At 40.2% G+C, this 25,997-nt stretch overlaps 1 protein-coding gene across 2 annotated transcripts in view; it reads left to right on the top strand.

Annotated features, from left to right (window-relative positions):
• FRMPD2 (FERM and PDZ domain containing 2) overlaps positions 1–25,997 on the top strand; it is a 315,586-nt gene that overhangs the window by 234,777 nt on the left and 54,812 nt on the right. For both annotated transcript variants that reach the window (XM_043980068.1, XM_043980067.1), the window contains 2 exons: positions 5,468–5,629; positions 7,842–8,013. In XM_043980068.1, coding sequence (XP_043836003.1) covers positions 5,468–5,629; positions 7,842–8,013 — 334 coding nt within the window. The remainder of the gene's footprint in view (positions 1–5,467; positions 5,630–7,841; positions 8,014–25,997) is intronic.

Raw genomic sequence — 25,997 nt, 5'->3', positions numbered from 1 at the left:
ATATCCTTTGACCCAGCAATGCCACTATTAGGCCTTTTTCCCAAAGAGATCATTAAAAAGAGAAAAGGACCCACATGTACAAAAATATTTAGAGCTGCTCTTTTTGTGGTGTCAAGGAATTGGAAATTGAAGAGATGCCCATCAATTGGGGAATGGCTGAACAAGTTGCGGTATGTGAATGTAATGGAATACTATTGTGCTAAAAGAAATGATGAGCAGGCAGATTTCAGAGAAACCTGGAAGGACTTACATGAACTGATGCTGAGTGAGATGAGCAAAACCAGGAGAGCATTGTACACAGTATCAACAACATTCTGGGTGATCAACTGTAATAGACTTGACTCTTCTCAGCAATACAATGGTCCAAGATAGTTCCAAAGGACTCATGATGTAAAATGCTCTCCAAATTCAGAAAAAAAGAACTGTGGAATCTAGATGAAGATAGAACCATACTATTTCTACTTGTTTTTCTTTTTTGAGGTTTTCCCCTTTTGCTCTGAATCTTCTTTCATAGCATGACTAATGCAGAAATATGTTTAATGTGATTGTACATATATAACCTATATCAGCTTGGTTGCTGTCTTGGGAAGGGAGGAGGGAAGGGAAGGAGGGAGAAAAATTTGAAACTAGAAATCTTATAAAAACAAATGTTGAGAACTATCTCTACATGTAACTAGAAAATAATAAAATACTTTTATGATTAAAAAAAGCTTTCCTTTATAGAGGACAGAAATTAGACTGCTAGCTCATTCTACTCTCCATCTGCAGCTCTGCTCAGTCTCAACTCCATGGAACAAGATGTCCCTGCCTGTGTACCCTTTAATGTTTCTCTCCTACCCCCCAATTTACAGCTTCCTTTTGTGTGTTATCTTCTTCCATTAGATTGTAAGCTCCTTGAGGGTACAGACTGTCTTTTTTTCTCCCTCACAGTGCCTGACACATAGTAGGCACTTAACCAATGTTTATTGAATTGAACTGAAATTTTAATATAAGTACATAGGAAAAGTCCACATAGTAGTATGAAGGATCAAAGAGGGAAAAAAGAATCACTTAGAACCAAGAGAAGAAAAAAAACTCCATGAAGGAGGATAAACTGACCTAGTAGACATCCAAGGAAGAAGGATTTTTTTTATCTTTCTATCCTGTGTAGACCCAGAACCATGACCTAAGCAGAGAAGGCTCCCAATAAATATTTCTTAAGTTGAATTATTGTCTCACCAGCTGAATTTGAAATTCCTGGCATGTAGAGAGGTAACCAACATTTCTGATATTTACCATATGAAATGTGCTAAATATCAAAGATTATATGTATGAAAGACACCATGGTATGGTAAAGAGAGAGCCAGTCTTTGAGGCAGGAGTACCTGGCATGAAGTGCTGCCTCGGATACATACTGGCTGTCTGATTCTGGGCAAATCACTTAACCTTTCATTGCCCAAGGTAGCTCTTTTAATCTACAAAGTTGAGACAAAGTGCTGATGCCCACTGATGCAGAGAAGTTTTCTCATCAGAAGCTCCCTATGCTGATGAAATTACAGGGACTGTTCTTATCCAGTTCCCCACATTAGATAAAACATTCTGAATTGAGTTCTCTTGGCCACAGAGATAAATTCCACCATCTTTTTCCCCCAACCCAGAAGCAATGAACAACACCACATTGCTGCCACTGGCAACACCCCTATCTGCTGGTTTGATAGCCTCTATCCTCTGATTTGAGTAGCAATCTCTGCTTATAGAAGATCTGGAAACTCCTACCATAGGAACTTTTAAAAAATCACAGAATTTTAGAACCCTCAGGGACATCTGAGATCCTCTGGGGCATACTTCTAATTTTCTAGCTAAGATCATTGAAGTTCAGAGATTTTAAGTGACCTCTCCCATGTGACATAGCTAATAACTGGGGGTCTGGGACTCAAATACAACTCTCCCAATTCATAGCCCAGTATTCTTTTCATTTCCTCATTCTGTTGTATTAGGACCAACCTCCTGTAAAGTCAGAGTAAATAAGAGTTAGGTATCTCATACAGGCCACCACATTTTTTTTTCATCCCAAAGTAATAAAAGGATGCCATGGGGCTAAAAATGGTCTTTCTGTATAAGGCAAGTGTTTGGTCTGCCTAGGATTCTGATTCTAGTAGAGTATTTCAATCAATCAGTACGCATTTATTGAGCACCTACTATGTTCCAGGCACTGTGATGGACACTAGGGATACAGAGACAAATGTGAAGCTTGCTCTACTCTCAGGGAGCTTATAGTCTATTGAGAAAGCCATGTACATAAATAAGGACATACAAAATATAAACAGAATAAATTCAAAAATTTTTTGGTAGAGGGATGCTGGGGGAGGGAAAAAAAGATCCTTCAAGGAAAATGGAGCAGTGGAGGAAGAAAGGTTAAGGCTTATTTATTTTAGTAATTATCTTTTTTATATTTTTAATGTACTTATTTATGTACATGTTTTCTCCTTGGTAGACTGTAAGCTTCTTGAGGGCAGGAGTTATGTAACCTTGTCTTTGTACTCTGAGCACCTAGCAAAGCGCTTGGCACATGGCAGGTTCATGATATATACCCAGTGATTCATTGTTACTGTGGACATCTGATATGACTCATGGAATCACAAGATACCTATAGCAGATGAGTTAAGAGAAAACAAATCTCCCAGCTTCACAAGCTCCTTTCCATTAAGGAAAATACCTTTGATTTCTAGAAATGGGAAGGTCTTCTTTTCCATTTAGTATATAACTTCTTAAATTATTTTGGGTCATCATACCCCTTCATCAGTCTGCTGAAGCTTTTTCAGAGTAGTATTTTTTTTTAAAAATTACAATAGAAGTAAATGCTAAAAATCATTTAGAGGTCAGTGAAAATCAATAAATAATTTCTTCTAATCCAAGTTCACTGACTTCTTGAAATCTTACCACAGGTCCCTTTGAGCCATCTAGGTAGGATTCTCTTTGGGACTTGGAGTCAGCTAGAACTGAGCTTCTAATCTTGCATCAGATACATACTATCTGGGTAATCCACTTAACCTAACTATGCTTCAATTTCCTCATCTGGGGATAATAATAGCACCTACTTCACTGGGTGGTTGTAAGGATCAAATGAATTAACATTTTACAAGCATTAGCATTTACAAACCTTAAAGTAATATTATTATTTTTTTTTTAGTGAGACAATTAGGGTTAAGTGACTTGCCCAGGGTCACACAGCTAGTAAGTGTTAAGTGTCTGAGGCTGGATTTGAACTCAGGTACTCCCTCTATCCACTGCACCACCTAGCTGCCCCCCCCCCTTTTTAAAGCACTATTATTAAGGATGCATGGACCACAGATATAGAGGATCTTGAGGCGTCTAATATTCTTCCTGACCTCCACTTTTTATAATCTCTAATTCCCAAGGCTCAACTCAGGAAAGCTTTCCAGATCATGTATCATTGATTCCCAGTTACTTTGTAGTCACAATTTTGTATTTACTTTTCTGTGTCCATGTTTTTTCTCCCCAGGGGAGTACAAGCTTCCCGAGGGCAGGTGCTACTCTCATTTCATTGTTAGCATAGTGCCTAGACAAGGAACAGGTACTTAATTCCAGTTCAATGGCAGTGGCTTTGAAGACACTGGTCAAGTTTCTCAAAAGTCACATCTTCTCCAGGATAAATGATATAGACAAATACAGTGGTGCCAAGAGAACAGTGATAGGAATTGTTGGATTTGGTTCCCTTGGTACAATTCATGAGGATGAATTAGACAGTCTATTTTGGGCCAGACTTTTGCATCACTGGTGAGACATAGCACTGAGTCATCTGGTTTTTCTTTCCTCCTTTCAGATAAGTGGCTCAGACTGAGCCAAGGGAAAGTAGAGATTGTCACAGTTCTAGCATCATCTAGACAGAAGAAGCTGGCAAAAGGGTGTATTCTTTGATTTCTGACTATAAAACCAGGCACCATAATTGGCATCTCCTGGGCCCCTTTTAGGTGTGGAAGTATCATCACTGTCTACTTGAAAGGAAAGAGGTAGTCTACTCTCTGATCCCTAAGAGGCAGCCCTGGGGATGCTTGAGGGTCTGTTGGAGCTGATGGAATATATCCTTATATTTCCTCTCTCTAGGGTCATGATTGGCTACAGAATATTGGAGTGGTTGACGCTGGATGGGGTAGGGGTGAAGAGGGAGACAGGGGCTAAGGAGCCCCTAAGGAACTTCAGGAATAATCCTCCATAAGGAGGTCAAGCAAGTCAACATGTGTTCTAGCACTTCTCGACTTTCAGTGACATCAGATTCACTGGGAGGAAATACTCTGTATAGTGAAGCAGTATGGTACACAATGGAAACCAGATCCAGAGGACCTGGGTTCAAATCCTCACTTTGCCACTGGTTACTTGTATGGGTTTGAACAAATCATAACCTCTGTGAGCCTCACCTTGTCATCTGTAAAATGGGTGTATTGGCCTAGATGACCTCTAAAATCCCTTCTAGCTCAAAATCTATTGTTGCATTTTTCTTTATTTAAAAAAATCTGCTTTTGTTTGGGAGCCAATATCTCAAGCTATAAATCATAACAGTAACTATGTTTAGAATAGATATCACACATCAGTAGTTACCGCCCTCTTATTCCATGTCACCCTTGACCCATGAAGACAAATATTTAAGCTTTGTCTATTCTAGATGCAATACTGGTGCCCTATTGTTTTTATAAATAGATAGGACATGTTATAGATTATACAGCAAAATCCACTTATATTGGCTTTCAGCATTCTCCATTCCAATGAAAGGATCCCAGCTTGTTCTAGTACTTGCTCAGACAATATTTGTCATGCATAGCAATTTCCCATTTAACAGGCTCTCCCCTTAGTATGAGTTTGTTTCATTGTATTTCCTGGGGTCTAGGAGTAAAACTTTTTTCTCCCTGCATTACGCTTTTAAGAAGAATGAGTTCTGGGGCAGCTAGGTGGCGCAGTGGATAGAGCACTGGCCCTGGAGTCAGGAGTACCTGGGTTCAAATCCGGCCTCAGACACTTAACACTTACTAGCTGTGTGACCCTGGGCAAGTCACTTAACCCCAATTGCCTCACTAAAAAAAAAAAAAAAAAAGTTTATTAAAAAAAAAAAAAAGAAGTATGAGTTCTGTTTTCATTCCACAGCTGATTCCAAAGACTTTTGTAGATATTAGATCTCCATCTGGACCTTACAACCTGCCAAGCAAGGCTCATACTAAATATTTGACAATGATTTATAATGTCTGCAGTAGTGGATTAATTTCAAAGAGTTCTTGAAGCCTTTAGAGAGGTACCGAGTCAGGGCTGTGCTTCACTAGTGGAGACCCATAATTCTAACTTGGGGACATAATTCTATCTTTGGGACATCAGCTTAATAATGGTGGCTCCTTGGTGTCTCTGGGATAGATAATGAACTAGATAAGATGTAAGGTAAAATCACCACCTATAAATTGATATCATTCTCCTGTCTTTATAGGGTTATCTCATTGAAGTTGACCTGGAAAAAAGAGGGACAGGGAGTTTGGGATTTGCCCTAACAGGTGGCAGAAATGGCCACTCATTTCTCATCAAAGCAGTTTCCCCTGGTAGCATTGCCGACCTTGATGGAAGACTTCAAGCTGGTGATGTTTTACTGAAGGTACCACCATGTTTATCTGAAATATTTTTTAAAACATTCTTTGTTGCAGCTAGGGCTTGCCAATATATTAATAGGATCATATAATATCTGTGCATGTGATAAATGTGCAAAAGGCAGTGATCTGTGTCATTCTAATTTAAGAACACATGGGCAGCTAGGTGGCACATTGGACATAAAGTCAAGAAGACATCTTCCTGAGTTCAAATCTGGTCTCAGACACTTACTAGCTATGTGACCTTGGGCAAGTCATTTAACCCTGTTTGCCTCAGTTCCTCAATTGTAAAATGACCTAGAAAAGGAAATAGCAAACCATTACAGTATCTTTGCCAAGAAAACCCCAAATGGGACCATAAAGAGTTGGATACAACTAGAAATGACTAAACAACAAAAAAGTTTAAGAACATAAACTTTTGGAGAGCCAAGACTATGCCATATGTGTTCTGCCTGAATTCTAATATGGCAAGTGATCCTAAGCTTTGGTGAGTGGGGAAATCTCAAGGTATTTCCAGCGAATAATTGGAAGTTAATTTAAACCATCATCCAAATTAAATTAATGTGAATTATCTTTAATTAAAAATAGACATCTAGTGTACAATACTTTGTGAGAGAAAGAGGGTGTTATGTAAGGATTCAGTGCTAGTTTGAACTCCAAAGATTTTGTGAATTTGGTGTCACAGTCTGAGTCCCAATTAATATGAACCTCTATACTCCCTTAGGACCCAAATAATGACTTGGTGTTAAGTTGGACATTTAGTATGTTGATGTCCTAGTGACCTGAAAGACTAAGTGTGCTTTCTGAAATGCCTGGGAGGGTGACTAGGCTGGTGAATGGCTTCAAGATCATGTCATATGAGAATCAGTTGAAAGAAATGGGAGCATTTAGCTGGGAAAAGAGAAGACTTGGGGGTGGGGTGGGGTGTTATGATAACTGTCCTCAAGAATTTGAGAGGCTGACAAATGAAAGGTTAGCATTGTTCTGCTTAGCCCCTGAAAGCAGAACTAGGAATAATGAATGGATGGAAGTTTCAGGAGTAGATTTAAGCTTGATGCATGGAAAAACAACAACAACAAACTAATAGAGTCATAAATTGGAATGATTTGATTTGGGAGGTTCTCAGACCTCACTAAAGGTTTTCAAGTGAAGGTTGGATAAACCATTTGCCACTTTTACTGTAGGATGGAGGTGTCAACCACCCCTGGTGCATACCTGGGAAGTTTAGCAAGGAACCAGATTAAAATGTAATTGGGAAGGGGCAGCTAGGTGGCGCAGTGGATAGAGCACCAACCCTGGAGTCAGGAGTAGCTGAGTTCAAATCTGGCCTCAGACACTTAACACTTACTAGCTGTGTGACCCTGGGCAAGTCACTTAACCCCAATTGCCTCACTTAAAAAAAAAAAGAAAAAAAATGTAATTGGGAAGGGGCAGCTAGGTGGTGTGGCGGATAGAGCACTGGCCCTGGAGTCAAATCCGGCCTCAGATGCTTGACGCTTCCTAGCTGTGTGACCCTGGGCAAGTCACTTAACCCCAGTTGCCTCACCCCCCCCCCCCAAAAAAAAAAGTAATTGGGAAATATTTAACAAAATAAATAAAATACAACAGAACATAATATCAATATGAGCTTTTCTAAATCAATTTGCAGATATGAGGATCCTCATGAATTATTTAGTGGCCCCTCTTTTCTATTTGAATTTGTTGCCATTGCAGTAGGTGTTAAAGTATGTTCTTGTTCAAGTATCGGTTGGACCAAAAGGTACTGAGGCCCTTTCCAACTCTGTGCCCTTTCTTCACTAATCAATGGAGTTTTAAGTCCATTACTCGATAGCCATTAAATAAGCAAGAAAAGGAGAAAAAAAACCATATTTACCTCTGGCTTAGCATTTGAAAAACAGTTTTATCTTGAAGAGATTTTAGCTTTCGATTGATAGCTTTGTTTTGATCACAGTCTAATAGGAAGGTAGCCAGGCTGAAAAAGAACCTATGAAATTGTAATTCAGAGGCAAGAGTACTGAATGACAACTAAAGAAAAGCTTCCGCTATGTTATTTAGGCAAGATGGAAACAAAATGGGGCCATTTTCACTTCAATAACAAGATGGATAGAAAAAAAATTTAATATTCTATCTAAAGGTGTTTATAGATAGAGCTAATATTGTGCTAGATCTTCTACCAGTATTTCCGGTAATGATATCCTTTTTCTGTATGTATTTAATCAGGTGAATGGCAAATCAGTATTGGGTCAACCACACAGAGCAGTTATTGACCTTATCCGTCAGTCTCAGGGCACTGTCAGGCTCACTGTCTGTCGAAGAACTGACGTGAATTCATCTCATTCCGGCCATGGATACAACACGATGTTTTCCCGAAGGAAAGACGCAACACTGCCTGGTAGGTCATAAGCCAATCTTTTGATCCCTTTGGGTCTTCTTTCCTCTGGGACCTTGCTCCATCAATCATCTACTACTTCTCTCCTGCAGCTTCACTCTCTCCCTCTCTGCAGGTTTCTTCCCCTTAGCCTATGAACATGCTGATTCCTCCTGTCTCTAAAAAAAATTCCTAAACAAACAAAAACCCAACTCCAACCTTCCCCTGACCCTGTCATTCCCTCAAGCTACCATCAATCTCTTCTTTCTTTGCTGTGATAGACTAGAAAAGGAAGACTTTGAAAGAGACACTGCTCGGATTATTCATCAACTCAAATGAAGAGATCTATTTTAATAATTCCATAACCATATCTTCCAGCATCTCTTACTGAGCATGACCCCCCCCCCCAAATCTGTTGTGAACCAATAGTCTTAGGATCTCCTAGGGCAGGGATTCTTAACCCAAGCTCCATAAACTTGTTTTATTTTTATTTGTTTGTTTTTTTTGTGGGGCAATGAGAGTTAAGTGACTTGCCCAAGGTCACACAGCTAGTAAGTGTCAAGTGTCTGAGGCCAGATTTGAACTCAGGTCCTCGTGAAGCCAGGGCCAGTGCTCTATCCACTGCATCACCCAGCTGCCCCCAACTTGTTTTATTTTTAATATTAGTTGCCAAAACTAGATTCATAGCTTACCCATGTTATCTGCTTCAAATCAGGAAAAGTAGGGACAGTTTCAAAGAAAATCACCTACTGGCCCCTTCCCCTTCTTGACGACAAGTTAGAAACGGTGGATTGGACTCCCTTCGCATCCCTTACTGAATCCCTCAATTCGATATGCTGCAGTTAGAATAAAGGGGTCCGTTACACAAGAAAGATGAAGAACCCCTGTTCTAGGCATTGGATAATGATGATGAGAATATTAGGTAGCATTGGCATACCACTTTGAGTTTTGCAAAGTGCTTTATGTAAGTTTACATAAGTCTCATGACAATTTTGTGAAATAGGTGCTATTACTATTCCTGGTTTACAGAAGAGTCAGCTAAGACCGAGAATAATTAAGCGACTTGACAGGCTCACACACCTAGTAAGTGTATGAGGCAGAATTTAAACTCAAGTTGTTTGTTTGTTTGTTTCTGGTTCCAAATCCAATACTCTATCTGTGGTTAAAGAGAGAGAAGAGGAGGGGAGATGGAGTGAATTTAGAGAGAGGTGTTTAATGGGAATGATCAAACTCAGGGGCTATGGTGACAATTCTTAGCTTAATGTCACCCACAAACTATTATTACTTGAGATCTAATCAAGCATATGAATTATCAGGAGGAATTACTAGCTCAGTATAAACAGACAAATATTTTTATAAAATGCTTGCTATATAATGAAAATACAATTATTTTAAATAATCCTAAAAACATAAGACATACAATCAGTCCTGAAAAGAGGCTGGCAATGAATCATGAATTAATAACTGTCCTAGGCAGAGCCAGGTCTGTCACGCGATTACCTCCTTGGCTGATCAGGAAAAGAGAAGAAAAACAAAACAAAACAAAACTGGACAGTGAGAAGTAACACTGTTCTCCTGGCCCTGCAGAAGGGAAGGAGGGCATAACAGAAAGAACAGAGCCCCCAGAGCTTCTGCTCTTAGGCCTACAGATAGAGGAGGGGGAGAGAACATGAGAGCAGAGGCAGAACCAAACCTTTGCTCTCCTGGACAGCCAGAGGGGAAAGACAGCAGGAACAAACAAAAGAGAAGCATGGATGCAGCCCTTCATTTCCATTCCTCTTCTTAACTGGAAGGAAAGGGCAAGGGCAAGGTGGGGAGGGAGAGAGAGAGAGAGAGAGAGAGAGACAGACAGACAGACAGACAGACAGACAGACACAGAGAGAGAGAGAGGAGAAAATTAGAGCCAAATTCCTCATCTCCTGTTCAATCACAGGGAGAAGCCAAAGAAAAGAAGGAAGGAAATGTACACCAGAAGACCTGTGTCTTGAAAACTCATTTGCTACTACTGGTTAAATTGTGTTAAACACTCCTGGTCATGTTTCTTCTTGCTAGGATCCAGGTCTAGTGCTCAGCTTCTAGAGAAGTAATCTCTTATCTTCTACATTCAAAGCTCAGTCAGCTGGAAAAGTCTAAGCACCTGGTGTCATTTTTCCGAGTGCAGGGGGTATTGTGCTGCCCATATGAGTTATATGTATCCAGGGAGGCATGAAGAGATATCTCCAAGGTGGACCTTGATTCCTGCCAAGAGAGGGAGTAGGAGTTTGGTGCCAGAGGGTGACCCCACTACTTTCCTTAGAAAGAAAGGGGTATTGTGCTAGATCTGCCCTCTCCTCAAATATCATTAGCCTAGGGGAAATTTTTTTTAGATTTAAAGCTGAGTTTCCAATAGCTATCCTTTAATGGGGAAAGAATGCCCCAACCTATCTATCCCCAGCTATATATCTCTCTTCCACCCAATGCTACTTCCACAATCAACGCATTAGCAAATGGAAAACAAACATACAAACAAAAAGTTATCCATAGCAATAATAAAGCTATATATCTCTCTTCCCACAAATGTTAGTTCTACAAGAAACACATGTAACAAATACAAAACAAACATACAAACAAACAAAATATGCAAGGCAATAGTAAAGCATCATCAGAGAAAGTAAAAAGTTAAACATATCACGTGGAGTACATGAGCTATCCCATTTGGGAGTGAGATATCTCAGCTCAACATAGGGAGAATAACAGCCCTAGATCTCAAGAGCGTTTTCCCTTGGGGGAAATTCCTCACAGTCTCTGGTGTAGCAAGCTGAGGATAGTGACATGATCCAGACACTTGCTTCTCTACATGTTGGCTTCTTCCCACAGTCTTTCTTTCCCTTCAGGGACCTGAAGAGAGTCTGGAACTGCATGCCTTCTCTCTGAAAGCTGAAAGACCAGGATTTCCCTTCACTCAAGCTCTCACCAACTCTGTCTCTCATGAAGACATGGAGCATTGAGCAATCAGTGATCAATGAGTAGATTTGTTTGTCATTGGGCTTTAAGCCATAGCACACATAATGAAGGAGTAGGAATCAGTTTTGAATCAAGCCGTTTCTGCTTCATTAATAAAGAGAAAGCTGTTTTCTTATTGCAGGCCTTGGGACTTATTGGGGCTCAAAGTTTTGTATTGAGGGGGTTTTGCCCTATTAATAAACATAAAATAATCTTACACACACACACACACACACACACACACACACACACACACACACACAACACAAACACCCCAGCCCCCAATGACACTTTTCAATCCCCTGCAACTTGGTCTCTCTGTTCTTGCTACTCTATTGAAACTTTCACCCCATGTCATTAATGGTCTCTTTTTTGTTAAATATAATGATCCCATTTCCTCTCCTTTCTGTCCATGAACTCTCTGTAACATTGGACACTGTGAGGGGGCAGCTAGGTGGCGCAGTGGATAAAGCACCGGCCCTGGATTCAGGAGTACCTGAGTTCAAATCCGACCTCAGACACTTGACACTTACTAGCTGTGTGACCCTGGGCAAGTCACTTAAGCCCCAATGCCCTGCAAAAAAATTAAAATTTAAAAAAACAAACAAACATTGGACACTGTGAATGACCTTTCCTTGCTTTCCTCATCTTCCTTATCTTCTATGACATTTCACTTTCATGATTCTCCTGCTATGCAGGTTTTTAGGTCATTGATCACAGGTTTAAGCAATTTTGGAGATTTCTCTAGATCAGAAGTTTGTGTGTGTGTGTGTGTGTGTGTGTGTGTAATGCACCCTTTTGATAGTCTAGTGAAACCTATGAATCATTTCTCAGACTAATTTTAAGTGAATTAAACAAAATACATATGATTTCAAGGGTGGTTAAGAGTTTAGTGAAAATAAATATGTAATTTTTTCCTATTCTCATCTCACTAACCTCCTGAAACCTATACATGGACCCCGGTGGACCCCAGCTTAAGAACTTCTGATCTATGTCATCCCATTATATTTATGATGAAACTGAGGCCCAGAGATGTTAGTATAAAGTTGTATCGGGATTAAGTAGCAGAGATGGAATTGGATCCTTTGACTCCCAACCCACTTCTCTTTCCACTTTTCCCTCTCTCCATTTCTCCAACTTACTTGAAAAGTCTTCATCCTCCTTTTGCCCTTTAAATATGGCTGTCCCCCACAGTTTTTTACTTGGTCCTCTTTGTCCACTTTACACTTCTATTCTCTTGGTGATTTCCTCTATGGACTCCACCCTCTTTCCCCATGACTTTGATTATCTCCTCTATGAAACTAATTCTCAGATGTCAACTCCTCAGAGCTCTCCTGTCCTATATCTCCAACTGTCTCTTGGTTATATCCACCTGGATATCTCATCCATGCCTCAAATTCCATGTGTCTCAAGCTGCAGTCCTCATTGTCCCCCACCTAAGGATACATTCCCATTCATGTCTCTATCTATAGGCAGTACAGGGAAGGGGAAACAGTGCTGGGCTAAGAGTTGAGATCTAGGTTCAAATCCCACTTAGAGCACTTCCTATCTGTGTGACCATGGGCAAGTTACTTCGCTGAGCTTCATCTCCCTTATTCATAATATAAGTATTGTAACTATAGTACCTACTTCCCAGAATTGTTGAAAGAATCAAATTGTACACAAACTACTTTGTAAAAGTATATACAGTTGGGGACAGCTAGGTGGCGCAGTGGATAAAGCACCGGCCCTGGAGTCAGGAGGACCTGAGTTCAAATCCGGCCTCAGACACTTAACATTTACTAGCTATGTGACCCTGGGCAATTGCCTCACTAAAAAAAAAAAAAATTTATACAGTTAATATATACCCATATTATATATATATATATATATATATACACCCATATACATATATATGTATATATATACATATTACATATAATGCATATGCATATATACACAGATCTATACCTATGTATATACATGTATACACATGCATATGTGTGTATAGGCATATATAGGAGAGGTATTATGATATTGTTTCTTTTAATGATACTATCCTCCAGTTACTGGGGCCTTTAACTTCTGAGCTGCTTTTGAGTTTTCTCTTCCACTTCCTTCATATACAATCGGTTACCAGGTCACCTTTTTACATCCATATTCTTTCTAGCATCCATCCTCTCTCTTTATTCCAACTGCAGCCCATCTAATGTAGGCTCTCACCAAGACAGGGTGGCTAGATGGATGGATGGATAAAGCATTTATTAAGTACTTACTATATGCCAGGCCCTCTAAAATGTTCTTGGTATGTAAAGACAAGCAAGCAAGGCAGTCTTGTATTATCATGGGGGAATACAATAGATAAAGGGGAGCTGGAAAGGTAAGGACAAGTGGAAGTATTTAGAGAGTCAAGTCATGAGTAAAGTTGAACATGGTTGGGTCCCCTCCTGAAACAATGGCCCTTTTCAACTAGTCTTCTTGCCTCAGTTTTCCCCTCCCCAGGCTCCAGGTTTTGTTGTTCCTCAAGCAATCTTCCCAAGGCACCCCTGTGATCATGTTACCTCCTAAAAACCTCCCGTGGTTTTCCACTGCCTAACAAATCAGGCAAAAACCCCTGATTGGTCAAGGCCACCCAACCTTCTCCTATGCCCCTCCTTCATTTACTCTGTTCTAGCAGAACTCCACTATTCCCTGTCCTCTGTTCAATTGCTGCCTTGTCCTGTCTTTGTGTCTTTGCTAATGCTGACTTCCTCTGCACCCCACCCCCACCCCCCATCTTGCTCTCCTGTCCCCAATAAACTCCTCCCAATCTTATTTGTTGAAGCCCTTTCAAGGCCTCATCGAGGCGACGCTTGGCCCTTATGGTCAGCATTTAACAAATGTCTATTATACTTAACTGAAATTAAGGATGTGCCAAGTACCTACCAGCTTATCCAATTTGTCATCATCTTAACCGAAATAAAACCAGCCTGGCCATTTTTACCAACGCAATCCTTGTAATGTTTCTCCAGGCTTTCCACATCTGTCTGATGCTCCCTGCCACCCCCTCCATTGCAACTGATCTATTTCTTTTTTTTTTTTTTTTTTTTTAGGCAATGAGGGTTAAGTGACTTGCCCAGGGTCACACAGCTAGTAAGTGTCAAGTGTCTGAGGTCGGATTTGAACTCAGGTCCTCCTGAATCCTGGGCCGGTGCTTTAACCACCGCGCCATCTAGCTGCCCCCACAACTGATCTATTTCTGATGCCTTTCTATATCCTAGACACATCCTGGCATCAGATCCAAAGACTCTTTCGGTCTTGTGGCTCCCATGTGCCTGCCCACCCACCTGCTGCTACTTGCTCTGGCTTCAGATGAAAGGAGCAAGGTCCAATTCGTGGCTGTGGGCAGCTCTGACCAAAAACACTGCCAGTTGCCAGTCTGCTATTCCAGGATGGCTGTGGCTCCTAGGAGGTGGTGTCTCTGTGGTTTCACTCCAGGACATTCAGGGAGGACAGGCAGTGGCCTGGGAGGAAAGTCAGCAGGAGGGACACAGGGAGGGAGGGGGTAGGGACCCCTTGGCATCACCTTCATCACTTGGCTATTCTCAGGATATAGAGAAGGTGATGCTTGATATGTAGGGGACCTTATAGGCCAGAAATTGTGGCCTGGACGCTTTCTTAGTTAGCAAAACTAGATCTATACCTTCCCTATATTATCTGCTTCAAATCAGGAAATGTAGGACAATTTCTTTTTTCTTTTCTTTTTTTTTCTTTCTTTTTTTCTTTTTTGGTGAGGCAATTGGGGTTAAGTGACTTGCCCAGGGCCACACAGCTGGTAGGTATCAAGGGTCTGAGGTCAGATTTGAACTCAGGTCCTCCTGAATCCAGGGCCAGTGCTCTATCCACTGCACCACCTAGCTGCCCCTAGGGACAATTTCAAAGAAAATGTTCTTTAGGCTCCCTCCCCTTCTTGACTACAAGATAGAAACTATGGCTTGGGTTCTCCCTTCACTGCCCTTACTATAGCCCCGCCATCCCTACGATATCTACTTCAACTTAGGTATCATCTGGCCTGATGTTCATGCCCTGCCCACCCATTCGTTGTATCCTCAGTGCCAATTCAGGATACACAGAGACTGACTACTGGATCCCTAGCCCTGTTGATGAGGTCAAGGGGGTCAGGCTTATGGGCTGCTGGACCCTCTGGAGAAGATCCGGGGTCAAGGACTGAGGACTACACCCAAAGTATCATAGGGATCTCTTTATTCCTCAATGGTTCCTCCATCCCTTGCTTCCAAGGAGGTGGTATCTGGATTGTCCCTCACCAACATCTTCCCCAATGTTAATGTTGATTTTAGTGGGGATCACAGGAAGCATGAAGAAGACATGACCCTTGACTTTTAATGACAAGTAAGAAAAGCTTCTTTCCCTTTCCTTTCTTGATTGCCTTCAGGACAATGTCACTGGAACTTCAGAACATTTTAGGTGAGGCTGCTAGGAGACTAAAGTAAAGATGGAGGACAAAAGGGGAGATCTTCTTAATCTGGTGATGATAATCCACTACCTTTTCCCTGTGAGAAGGTTACAGCATATTCTTAATGTGGGTCATGCGTGGCATGGGAAACACCTATGGAAGGCCAAGTGCCAAACCCCAGTCTACTGGCACTTTAGTAGAAGCTTTTCCCTGATGATGATCAGGTGTAGAAAAGGATGCCCTATGGAAACATGGGTGCCAATTCTTATAATGAATGATCCTTAGGAATGGACCAATAAAGTAAAGTCTCCTACTTTAAGAAAGAAAAGACAAACTTCAGGGAAAATCTATACTTGGCAATGCTCTTAATCATTATGGAAGAAACGATGACACTCACTGATACAGCTTGAGAAATGACCCAATAATACAGCAGAGAAAGGAACCTGAAAAAGCAAAATTCTACCTACATTGATTTCTATTTCCATTGGCTTGTGTGTGATCATCAAAAGTGTATTCTGACTGCAACTTACTCAGCCAACTCAGTCGAGTTTGTGAGGAATAAGCTAGGCCTATTTCGGGGTACTTGGTGTAGTTTACCCCCTTGCTGGAAGGGGCATGGCAAGGAGAAGGGGGTGAGTGAGAATGTGATAGCACTGTCATTGGATAAGGCAAACTTTTTAGAAATGGGAGTTTAATGCGGCAATAATATAACCTGTCCCCTAATTTATACTGAGTAATAATAGCAATGTCTCATATGTTAAATCATCATACAAGAAGAAACCCAAAGTGTAAAGTTGCATCAGCAAGAGTGGCTTTGGTTAATGTCAGCTACCTGATCATCTATCTGCCTGGGATCAATATCTAGATCCATATTGATCAAATAATCTAGATCTAAATATATATATATAATGAAATGTATATATGTAATACACATATTTGGGGCAGCTTGGTGGTACAGTGGATATGGTTCTAGGCCTAGAGTCAGGAAAACCTGAGTTCAAATCTGCTCTCAGATACTTACTAGCTGTGTGATCCTGGGCAATTCTTTTAACTTAATTTGTCTCAGTTTCCTCATCTGTGAAATGAGCTGAAGAAGAAAATGGAAAACTACTTCAGTATCTTTGCTAAGAAAACCCTAAATGGGAGCATGAAGAACCAGACATGATTGAAACGACCAAACATTGACAATACATATATTTGCATTAGTAACATATATATAGTTATTAATACACATCTAACTACATAGTAGTTAGAATTAAAATATGATATATAAACATAAAATGTACAATATAAAAATATACAAAATAGAGAGTAATAACTAAATAGTAGTTAGCATTAAATATAATGTATAAACATAAAATGTATAATCTATAAATATAATATACAAAATAGATAGCAATAACTATATAGTTAGTTTTAATAAAAATAAGAGGAGAAATATATGTGTATATGTGTGTGTGTATGTGTATGTATTTGGGGGTTTTTTCTGCTTATTTTTTTTTTAGAGTTAACTATTGAGAAGCAGCCAGGCCTGTCTGACTGAATATTATCTTCAGTTCACCTTTGTCCTAAAATTCAGGAATCAGATGATTTTGTTTTCTCAGCATCTTTGGAAATTGAGGTGCCACCCCCCAATCTGCAGAGCTTTCTTTGAGACAACCCTCCCCCCTTCCCAATAAACTCTTAGGTGGTACCAGCACCTTTGGTTAGGAATCAAAGGGACAAAATAAGACCCCAAAGAAGAGGCTGGTCATTTGATTTCAGACATTGCACATCAGTACTCACTTGCCCAAACTAGGCCTCCCTTCCCTCTCACCCTTACAGGAAACTGCAGTGGAAGTACCAGTTTCTGTGACATTTAAAACATTTGGCATGATTCAATGGGTTCTAAATATATATTGCTCTATTTAAAATGTACCGCATCATTTCATAGTTTGGGATTTGTAGCTGTGCGATTGACTGCCACCTGGTGATCAGTGGGAGATTGCAAGTTAGCCTGAGGTTCTAGACTGGAGGACAGACCAGCTGCCCAGTGACCCTTCTGTACAGACATATCCTCACTTTTTTTTTTCTTTTAGCGAGTGCAGCACTCTGCTTACTGGGGTTCCTTTAAAGGCTACTTCTACCATTTCTCCTTCTCCAACCCCCCTTTCATTTAGACTCCCTAACATTTAAAGCCCCTGCAGGGGAAAACACAAACAAACACACACACACACACACACACACGCACGCACACACACACATACACATGCACACACACTCCTCTGTATGCCTGTGCTTCCCCAAAGTAACACAGTACCCCAGTTATTTTCTTTCTTTTTCATTTTAAATATTTTATTTTTCCAATTACATGTAAAAATTTTTAACATTCATTTTTAAAAAATAGTTCCGAATTCTCTTTGTCCTGTCCTGCCCTTCCTCCCTAATTGAGAAGGCAAGCAATTTGATATAGGTTGTACAAGTGCAGTCATGCAAAACGGATTTCCATGTTAGTCATGTTGTGAAAGAAAACACAGACCCCCTCCCCCCCAAAAAAAACCCCACCATTTTTTAAAGCATGCTTTAATTTGCATTCAGACTGCATCAGTTCTTACTCTGGAGGGGGATGGCATCTTTGTCATAAGTCCTTTGGAATTGTCTTGGATCTCTGTTTTGCTGAGATTAGTTAAGTCATTCACAGTTGATTATTGTTTAATATTGTTGTTACTATCCCTAGTTCTTTTCAAAGGTACTTCAAAGCCCACCAGGGAAATATTCAGGGAAGGGATATAACAACAAATAAGAGGGAATAAAACTGTAGTACCAGCAGGCTCTGAGTTAAACCCAGCCTTCCATGCACAATAAGCAAAGTGGAACTGTCTTTTCTTAGCTCCCTGCCCCCACCACAGTCTATTTCCTCTTACTATCCCCCTTGCTCTGCTAAGGAAGAGTCTTGTCCCAGAGGCATCTACTAGATGCCAAAGATTATATATAGTTTTGAGCCGAATCTGATTTGAAATAGAGGTTAAATGTGTCAGCCCCATTAAACCCCACTTTCCCAAGCCTTCCCTCTGGACTTGGTTCTATTCCAATCTGGATAGAGTCCTTCCTTCATTTATTTAGGAGTCACTTATTAAATGTTCATCATGTATATGCCCGGTGTTAATTACCAGGGAAGATGCAAAGATCATTGAGATGTGGTCACAACCCTCAGGGAGCTTACAATTTTCTAGGGGGTTATGGCATGCACAGATATAAAATACTGCATGACAACTAGAGTATAGAAGAATATAATACACACATACACACACACACACTGTGTGTGTGTGTGTGTGTGTGTGTGTGTGTGTGTGTGTGTGTGGAGGGAGAGGGAGAGGGAGGGAGCTATTTTAAATTGGAGGAAGGAAATATAATTACTTGTGGTGCTGACTGCAGGCCGAGCACTATACCCACTTCACCATCTAACTGCCTAAATTGATATCCCCTAGAAGTTGAGACAATTTCTAGTACTCCTAAGCAGTAGGATCAGAATTAAAGAAATTAACCGGTAAGGTAATGATTATCTTAGGTTATTACCATGAAGTTGGGGGATGTCATGGGATTGCTGGATCAAAAGATTCCTCTTCCCTCCCATCCTTCCATTCCCAGGGTGCTGCCCAGCTGAGTTCTCCTTTTTATCTGACCATGGATTTCAGGGACCTACTCTGACCCTATCTTTTTGGGAGAAAAATAATTCATTCTTTCCTTGCCCCTCTTGTCCTGCCCCTGCTCGCTTCTTTCCTGGTGATCTTAGGAGTAAAGCCTATGAACCTTAGGGTTTGGCCAAAAACTTTGACTCTTATGGTATAAAGTAGTCTCTGTAGTTGCTACCCTTCTGGTCTCTATTTTAAATTAACCCTTTTTTTAAAAAATTTTTGCACAGGGCAATGAGGGTTAAGTGACTTGCCCAGGGTCACACAGCTAGTTAAGTGCCAAGTGTCTGAGGCTGGATGGCGCTTTATCCACTGCACCACCTAGCTGCCCCCTAACCCTTCTTTTTTACAGTTGCAGACTGATGTCGGCAGCCTTCTTCCCTAGGCTTGGTTTTATGCTATATCTCTTTCCCTTTCAACTATCAACAAGTGGCCCCCACCATACATGCTTTGTTTGTCCTCCCCAAACTCTTACATCTGGGAGTAGTTCACTACTTCGGATCTCCATGGGCCTAGCCCATTGGGAGCACTGTCCTGACATAGGAGATATTTCCAGGGACCATAATTTGTAGTCAACAATTACTCTTTTTTTTAAGCTTCAGGCTCTACTTTGACCTTGCTGGGAAAGTGGCTTTCTTCCTAGTTCAGGGTTTTGCAAAACTTAAAAGCTTGTAAGATTTACATGATCTCCTTCCTCCCTACTCTCAGTCATCAGGCAGAGCCATATCATATATTGTTAAAGCCAGATCTGCTTGCTTCTTTATCTTTCAGGGAGGAGAACATTCTACCCTTTACGTTTTGAAGCCCATAGTTTGTAAAGAGGAAACTGGAGCCCAAGATGGGTGCAGAAAGAGAAGGATAGCATCCAGCTGCTTTAAATAAATTCACATCTCAAGGCCCCAATTAAATCCTAGGGAGCTGAAAGAACTTGCAGATGTTATCTAAAGAGAACTCAGAGAATGGGTGAGGCATCTGAAGAGTAGAAATAGGCAAATGTCCCAATTTTTTTAAAAAGGGAAAATGGTGGATTTTTAAAAGCACAGCCCAGTACCATTTGATGTTGATCCCTGGCAGGCTTCTAGAATGGATTATTAAACAGATGTTTTTTGAGCTCATTGAAGAGGATGTCCTGATCACTAGAAGGCTGAAAGGGTTCACTGAGAACAAGTCATGCCAAACTAACTTCATTTCCTTTTCTGATAGGGTTACCAGAGCAGTAGACTGGGGAATACCCCAGACACAGTATCTTGTTATCAACAAAACATTTGGACAAAGCCTCTAGTGGTAAACATATGAGTAAGTGGATTACTGAAGCTAGTTGATCAACTGTGCGCAAAGAGAGCTAATTAGTGGAGAGTCATTAATCTGCAGGTTTCTAGTGGGCCCTGTCTTGTTCAACAATTTTGTTTGCTCTTATGAGAACAAAGTAATCATGTTTATCAAATTGGTGCACACAAAAGTGGGAGGAATAGCTAAAATTTCAGGTCAGAATCAAGATTAAAAATGATCTCAGCATGCTGGAACACAGGGCTGAAATCAAGAAGCTGAAATTAAACCAGGATAAAGTTAAACTCCTGCATTGAATTAAAAAGAGTCAAAAAGCTTAAGTACAGAATTATAAAGGGGAGACCTGGCTTGACAAGAATCCAAGGGGAAAAGACCTGGGATTTTTCAGTTCACCTCAAGTTCAGTACAAACCAACAATTCAATCAGACTTCTAAACAAACTAATCCAAATTTAGGCTGTGCATTAGTAAAAGTATGGGGTTCAAATCATAAGTCTTTCGGTGCTGGTCACACCTGGAAAGTTGAATAATAAGGAATTAATCACAGTTTAAATAAATCGAAAAATCAAATTACATTCAGAGGCTACCAAGAAAAAGGGAGGGTCTAGAAAATATAAAGGGCAGTTGAAGAAATGGGGGATTTCTGGTTTAGTATGAGGGGTGGGGGTGGGAAAGCCTTATAAAGGCTAAGAGGATAATTATCTTCTATTGGAAGGGCTGTCAAATGAAAAAAGTAGACTCCAGTAAGCAGAATCAGGCACAGTGGAAGTTCTATAGGCATGTCCAAAATGAACTCATTATCTTTCCCCCAAAATCCCCTCCTTTTTTTTTAACTTCCCTAAAAACTGCCATCCTTCCAGTCACCCTGCCTAAGAACCTAGGTTTAATCTTTGAATCATCATTCTCTCTCACCAGCCCCCACCTCCCCCATATCCAATCTGCTGTTGCCAGTTCCTATCAAATCTATTTTGGAAACATCTCTTGTATACACCACCTTTTCTCCTCTGACACTGAAACTGAACCCTGCGTAGGCCCTCATCACCTCATATCTGGAAAACTGCAATAACCTTCTTCCTCAAGACTCAATCTTCCTAAAGTATCTTCCTAAAGTCACCCCAACCCCATTTAATAATATTCCACTGGCTTCCTATTACCTCAAGGACCAAATGTAAAATCTTCTGTTTGGCTTTTAAAAGCCTTCATAAACTGGCTTCTTTCTACCTTTTTCTCCAGGTACTCTGTGATCCAGTGACACTGGCCTCCTTGCACTGTTCCTTGCATAAGACATTCCATCTCCTGATTCCATGTATTTTCCTTGGCTACACCTCATAGCTTCAATTCTGTCCCTTCTCATTTTTGCCCCTGCTTCCTTCAGGTGTCAGATAAAATTTCATCTTTTAGCCTTTCTTAATTCCTTTTAGAATTTTTCTTAAGGGGACAGCTAGGTGCCACAGTGGATAGAACACCAACCCTAGAGTCAGGTGAGAGATAGGAATGAGTGAAGGATGACTCCGAGGTTACAAATCTGATGGTGGAAAGGCTGATGATACCCTCCAGAAAAAGAGGGATATTAGGAGGAAGGCTGAATTTACAAGATGGAAGTAGGAGACATGATGAACTCCAGGATATCATAAAAGGGATTTCTCTAGGGAAGAGGTTGAACTAGACCTCCACAGCCATCCAAGAATCTTTGATAAAGTCCTTTCTCATGATACAACACTCTATAGATGGTCACTGGACTAGCATTTATCTTAAAGGGGTTTCTTGATGTTTTGTGAATGGTAAGTCCCTCTAGCCATTAAATCACATTTTGATATGAGAAAGTAAAGAGAAGGGAATAAACACATAGGACTTACTATATACTAGCAAATTTCCTCTGAAGAGTTCAAGGCACTCTGATAAGTGCTTTTTACAAATATTCTCTCATTTGATCCTAACTACAACCTTAAGATGTGGATGCTATTATTAGCTCTCTTTTACATATTGTTTTGTTTTGTTTTTGTGAGGTAATGAGGGTTAAGTGACTTGCCCAGGGTCACACAGCTAGTAGGTGTCAAGTGTCTGAGGCCAGATTTGAACTCAGGTCCTTCTGATTCCAGGGCTGGTGTTTTATCCACTGCTCCACTTAGCTGTTCCCTAGCTCTATTTTACATTTGAGGAAACTTAGGGAAACAGGTTGATCGACTTGCCAAGGGTCACAGGCTAGTAAGTGTCTGAGACCAGATTTGAACTCAGTCCTTCTTGACTTGAGACCCAACTCTCCATACAACGTGCTACTAGATATTTCCAATATATGGTACTAAACTAGTTATAATTATCAACAACTAGGATAAAGCAGGTTAGTATATGCTAGAGGTCAAGCGAGCCAGCAGGTTTTTCTTTACAGACAGACTTTGAGTAAGCCCTATAGATAGTCCATTAGGTATAATTCAGGAAAGATCAAAACCAGGTAGGCTTTAATTTTTTAAAGCTTCAGTGGTTGGCAACACCTGAAAATACTTCTAACCAAGAGGGGGTTTTTTTCCCCTTAAAAACAGAGAATTTCTCCTTCTTAGAGGTCACCTTGAATGTGCAGTTCATGTCCTTCACCTGCACTCCACTGGGGAAGAACTCAATGATATTTCCAACTCTGAAATTCCTTTCTCAAGACTTTTTTTATTTTTTATTTGAAGAAAGAGGTTTCATTTATAGATAGGGAAACGAGCTGAAACACTTTAAGCATTTCAGCTGGAGTTTCAGGAAATGTGATTTGTTGTTTGTGAACCAGGAAATGTATGTTCTCTCATGGCAAGGTTAAATGACTGTTTTGAGGGGAATACAGCATTTCAGCTTTGTTTGAGAATGCTACTATTCTGACTGAGAATGCAAACATTTTTTTTATTCATAATTTTCTTGGATTTTTCCAGTGAGTCTCCTTGGAAGAGTTCAAGGTACTTAACATATGTTGTTTTATTTTCCATCACACTATCTTTGTGATATAAATCCAGATTTATAATAGACATAATGGCCTTTTATAAAGAAGTATCTTTTCTAGTCTGAGGGATGCCATATTCCTGAACTAACACATAGAAGAAAGGGAGTCAGTGTATCTGTTGCCAGTAGAACCCAGGGAAAGATGGGTGACCTTGGAATCTCAGGACTTCTATTCAAATCCCAGCTCTCCTAATACCTGGATGACCTTGGGCAAATCCCTTAACTATTCACAGCCTTGGTTTTCATATCCAACATGAATGGATTCAAGTAGATGACCTAAGGTAACTTCTAGCTCTATGTCTAGGCTTCTCTGGAAGGAGATATCTAGTGGAGTATCCCAGGATCTGTTCCTGGCTCCATTCTTTTTAATATTTTTATCACTGTCTTAGATAGAGGCATAAATAGATTGAGTTTATCAAATTTTCAAATGACACAAAGTTGGAAGACACCATGAACAGGCTGGATGACAGAGTCAAGATTTAAAAAGATCTTGGCAGCCTAGAACATTGGGCTGAATCTAATATGATGAAGAATTTAAAGAAAGATATGTAAAGTCTCACACTTGGGGTTTCAAAAAATGACTTAGCAAATAAAGATGGGGGAGCCATGGTAAGACAAGAGTTCATCTAAAAAAAAGGTTTGGGGATTTTAATGAACTGTATTTAATATAGGTTTATATCATGATATGGCAATTATAAAAAGCTGCTGTAATCTTAAGCTTCATTAAGAGATAGGTAACATCCAGAATAAGAGAGGTGATAGTCCCTAGTTAAACCATACTGAAATATTTGGGGTTCAGTTGTGGGTGCTATGGCTTAGAAAGAACAATGATAAACTAGAGATTGTCTAGCAGAGGGCACCCAGAATAGTGCCATGTCATATTAAGATTAGTTGAAGGAACTGGGAATGGTTAGTCTGCAGAAGAAATAGACTTGGAGGGGGGGGGGGGCACAGAAATGATAGCTGTCTTCACATCTTAGAAGGGATGTTTTGTACAAGAGGACCTGGTCTTCTTCTGCTTCTCAAAGGGAAAAGCCAGAAACAATAGCAAAATGAATGAAAAACTTTCTAATAGAGCTATCCAAAAGAAGAGTAGGCTGACTCTGTAGATTGTGGCTCAGGAGTAGAACTCACTAGGGGTCTTCATGCCATGATTGACTTATTGGGAATGTCATTGAGGGTATTCTTGTTCAGGTATAGTTTGGACTGAATGGACTCTGAGGATCCCATTAACCAAGATTCTGAGAAGGACTAGATAAGGAAAGGGAAGGATGGATGAAAGGATGAATGGATGGATGGATGGATGGATGGATGGATGGATGGATGGATGGATGGATGGATGGATGGATGGATGGATGGACACAGTAGTAGTGACACCTTTCAGGAAAAAATACCCTTATAAAACTAAGGGATAATAATAATCACCATAGTCAAATTAAACTGTTAAATCCCATGGACTTTTCTCAGTTCTAATCTTTCTTGACTTCTGTGCAGTTTTTTGTTTTTGTTTTTGTTTTAACATTGCCAACTATCATTTTCTCCTAGATTTTCTTTCCTCCCTGGTTCTCCTGTCTACTTAATCATTATTCATCAGTCTCATTTGCTGGATCATCTTGTATCTCTTGCCCAAAATATGTGAGTATTTTCCAAGATTTTGTCAGGGATCTTCTCTTTTTTTCTGTCTTTTCATCAATTTCTATGGGTTCAGTTACCATATACAGATGACTCCACATCTGTGAATTGAGCCCTAATTTTCTTCTGAACGCCAATCCTACCTTACCAACTAACTTCTTACTTGGTATTGCCATAAAATATCCTGTTAGTATCTCAAAATCATCAGGTGCAGAACAGAAGTCATTATCTTCCCTCCTAACCTTTCTCCATTTCTATTGAGCTCATCACCATGCTTCTATTCATTCAGATTTTGAACCTCAGAGACATCTTTGACTCTTTCTTCTACCTCATCACCTATATCCTGCTCCCCCACCAAGTTTAATGGATTCTCCTTCTACATCATCTTTTAAATTCATCCTTTTTCTATTCCCCTTTCCTACCACTCCATTGTAAGCCCTTATCACTTCTTGCCTAGGCTATTGCCATAGCTTCCTATTTGTGCTCTAGTCTCTGCCCAGTACACAGCTTCTTTACACTACTGCCAAAGTGATATTCCTTAGGCACAGTTTTCTCCCCCCTACTCAAAAAGTCTTAACTAGTTTCCTGATTCTTCTAGGATAAAACATAAACTCTTCATATTAGCCTTTAAAATCCTACACAACATGGTTCCAATCTAGCTTTCCAGATTTATTTCATTTTATTCTCCTTATACCCTACATTCTAGCTGAATTAATCTCATTTTTAAATCTAATCTCATTCCCATGCTGCTAACTCAAGCCTTGACTGACACCACCTCCCTCAGCCTCCTCTCCCCTCTGATTAGAGGACTAGAGGGTCCTTTCTTCCTTGCCAGATTACCTAGTGTACTTCCTCCCTTCCTTTCTTCTTCCTTTCTCTTTCTGTTCTACCTTTGTCCACATAGGAAATCATAATTTTACCTGTGGGTGCGACAAAGGAATATAAATTTTGATCACTGAAACGTCACAAGATATCTTGGGGTTTATGGGCTAGATTTTTTTTCTCTTTCCTACTTATATATTTTATAATTTAA

This window comes from Dromiciops gliroides, chromosome 2 (assembly GCF_019393635.1).
Source record: "Dromiciops gliroides isolate mDroGli1 chromosome 2, mDroGli1.pri, whole genome shotgun sequence".
NCBI classification, from domain to species: Eukaryota; Metazoa; Chordata; class Mammalia; order Microbiotheria; family Microbiotheriidae; genus Dromiciops; species Dromiciops gliroides.
Note: the sequence above shows the minus strand (reverse complement) of the source record. Positions and strands in the feature narration are given on the sequence as shown.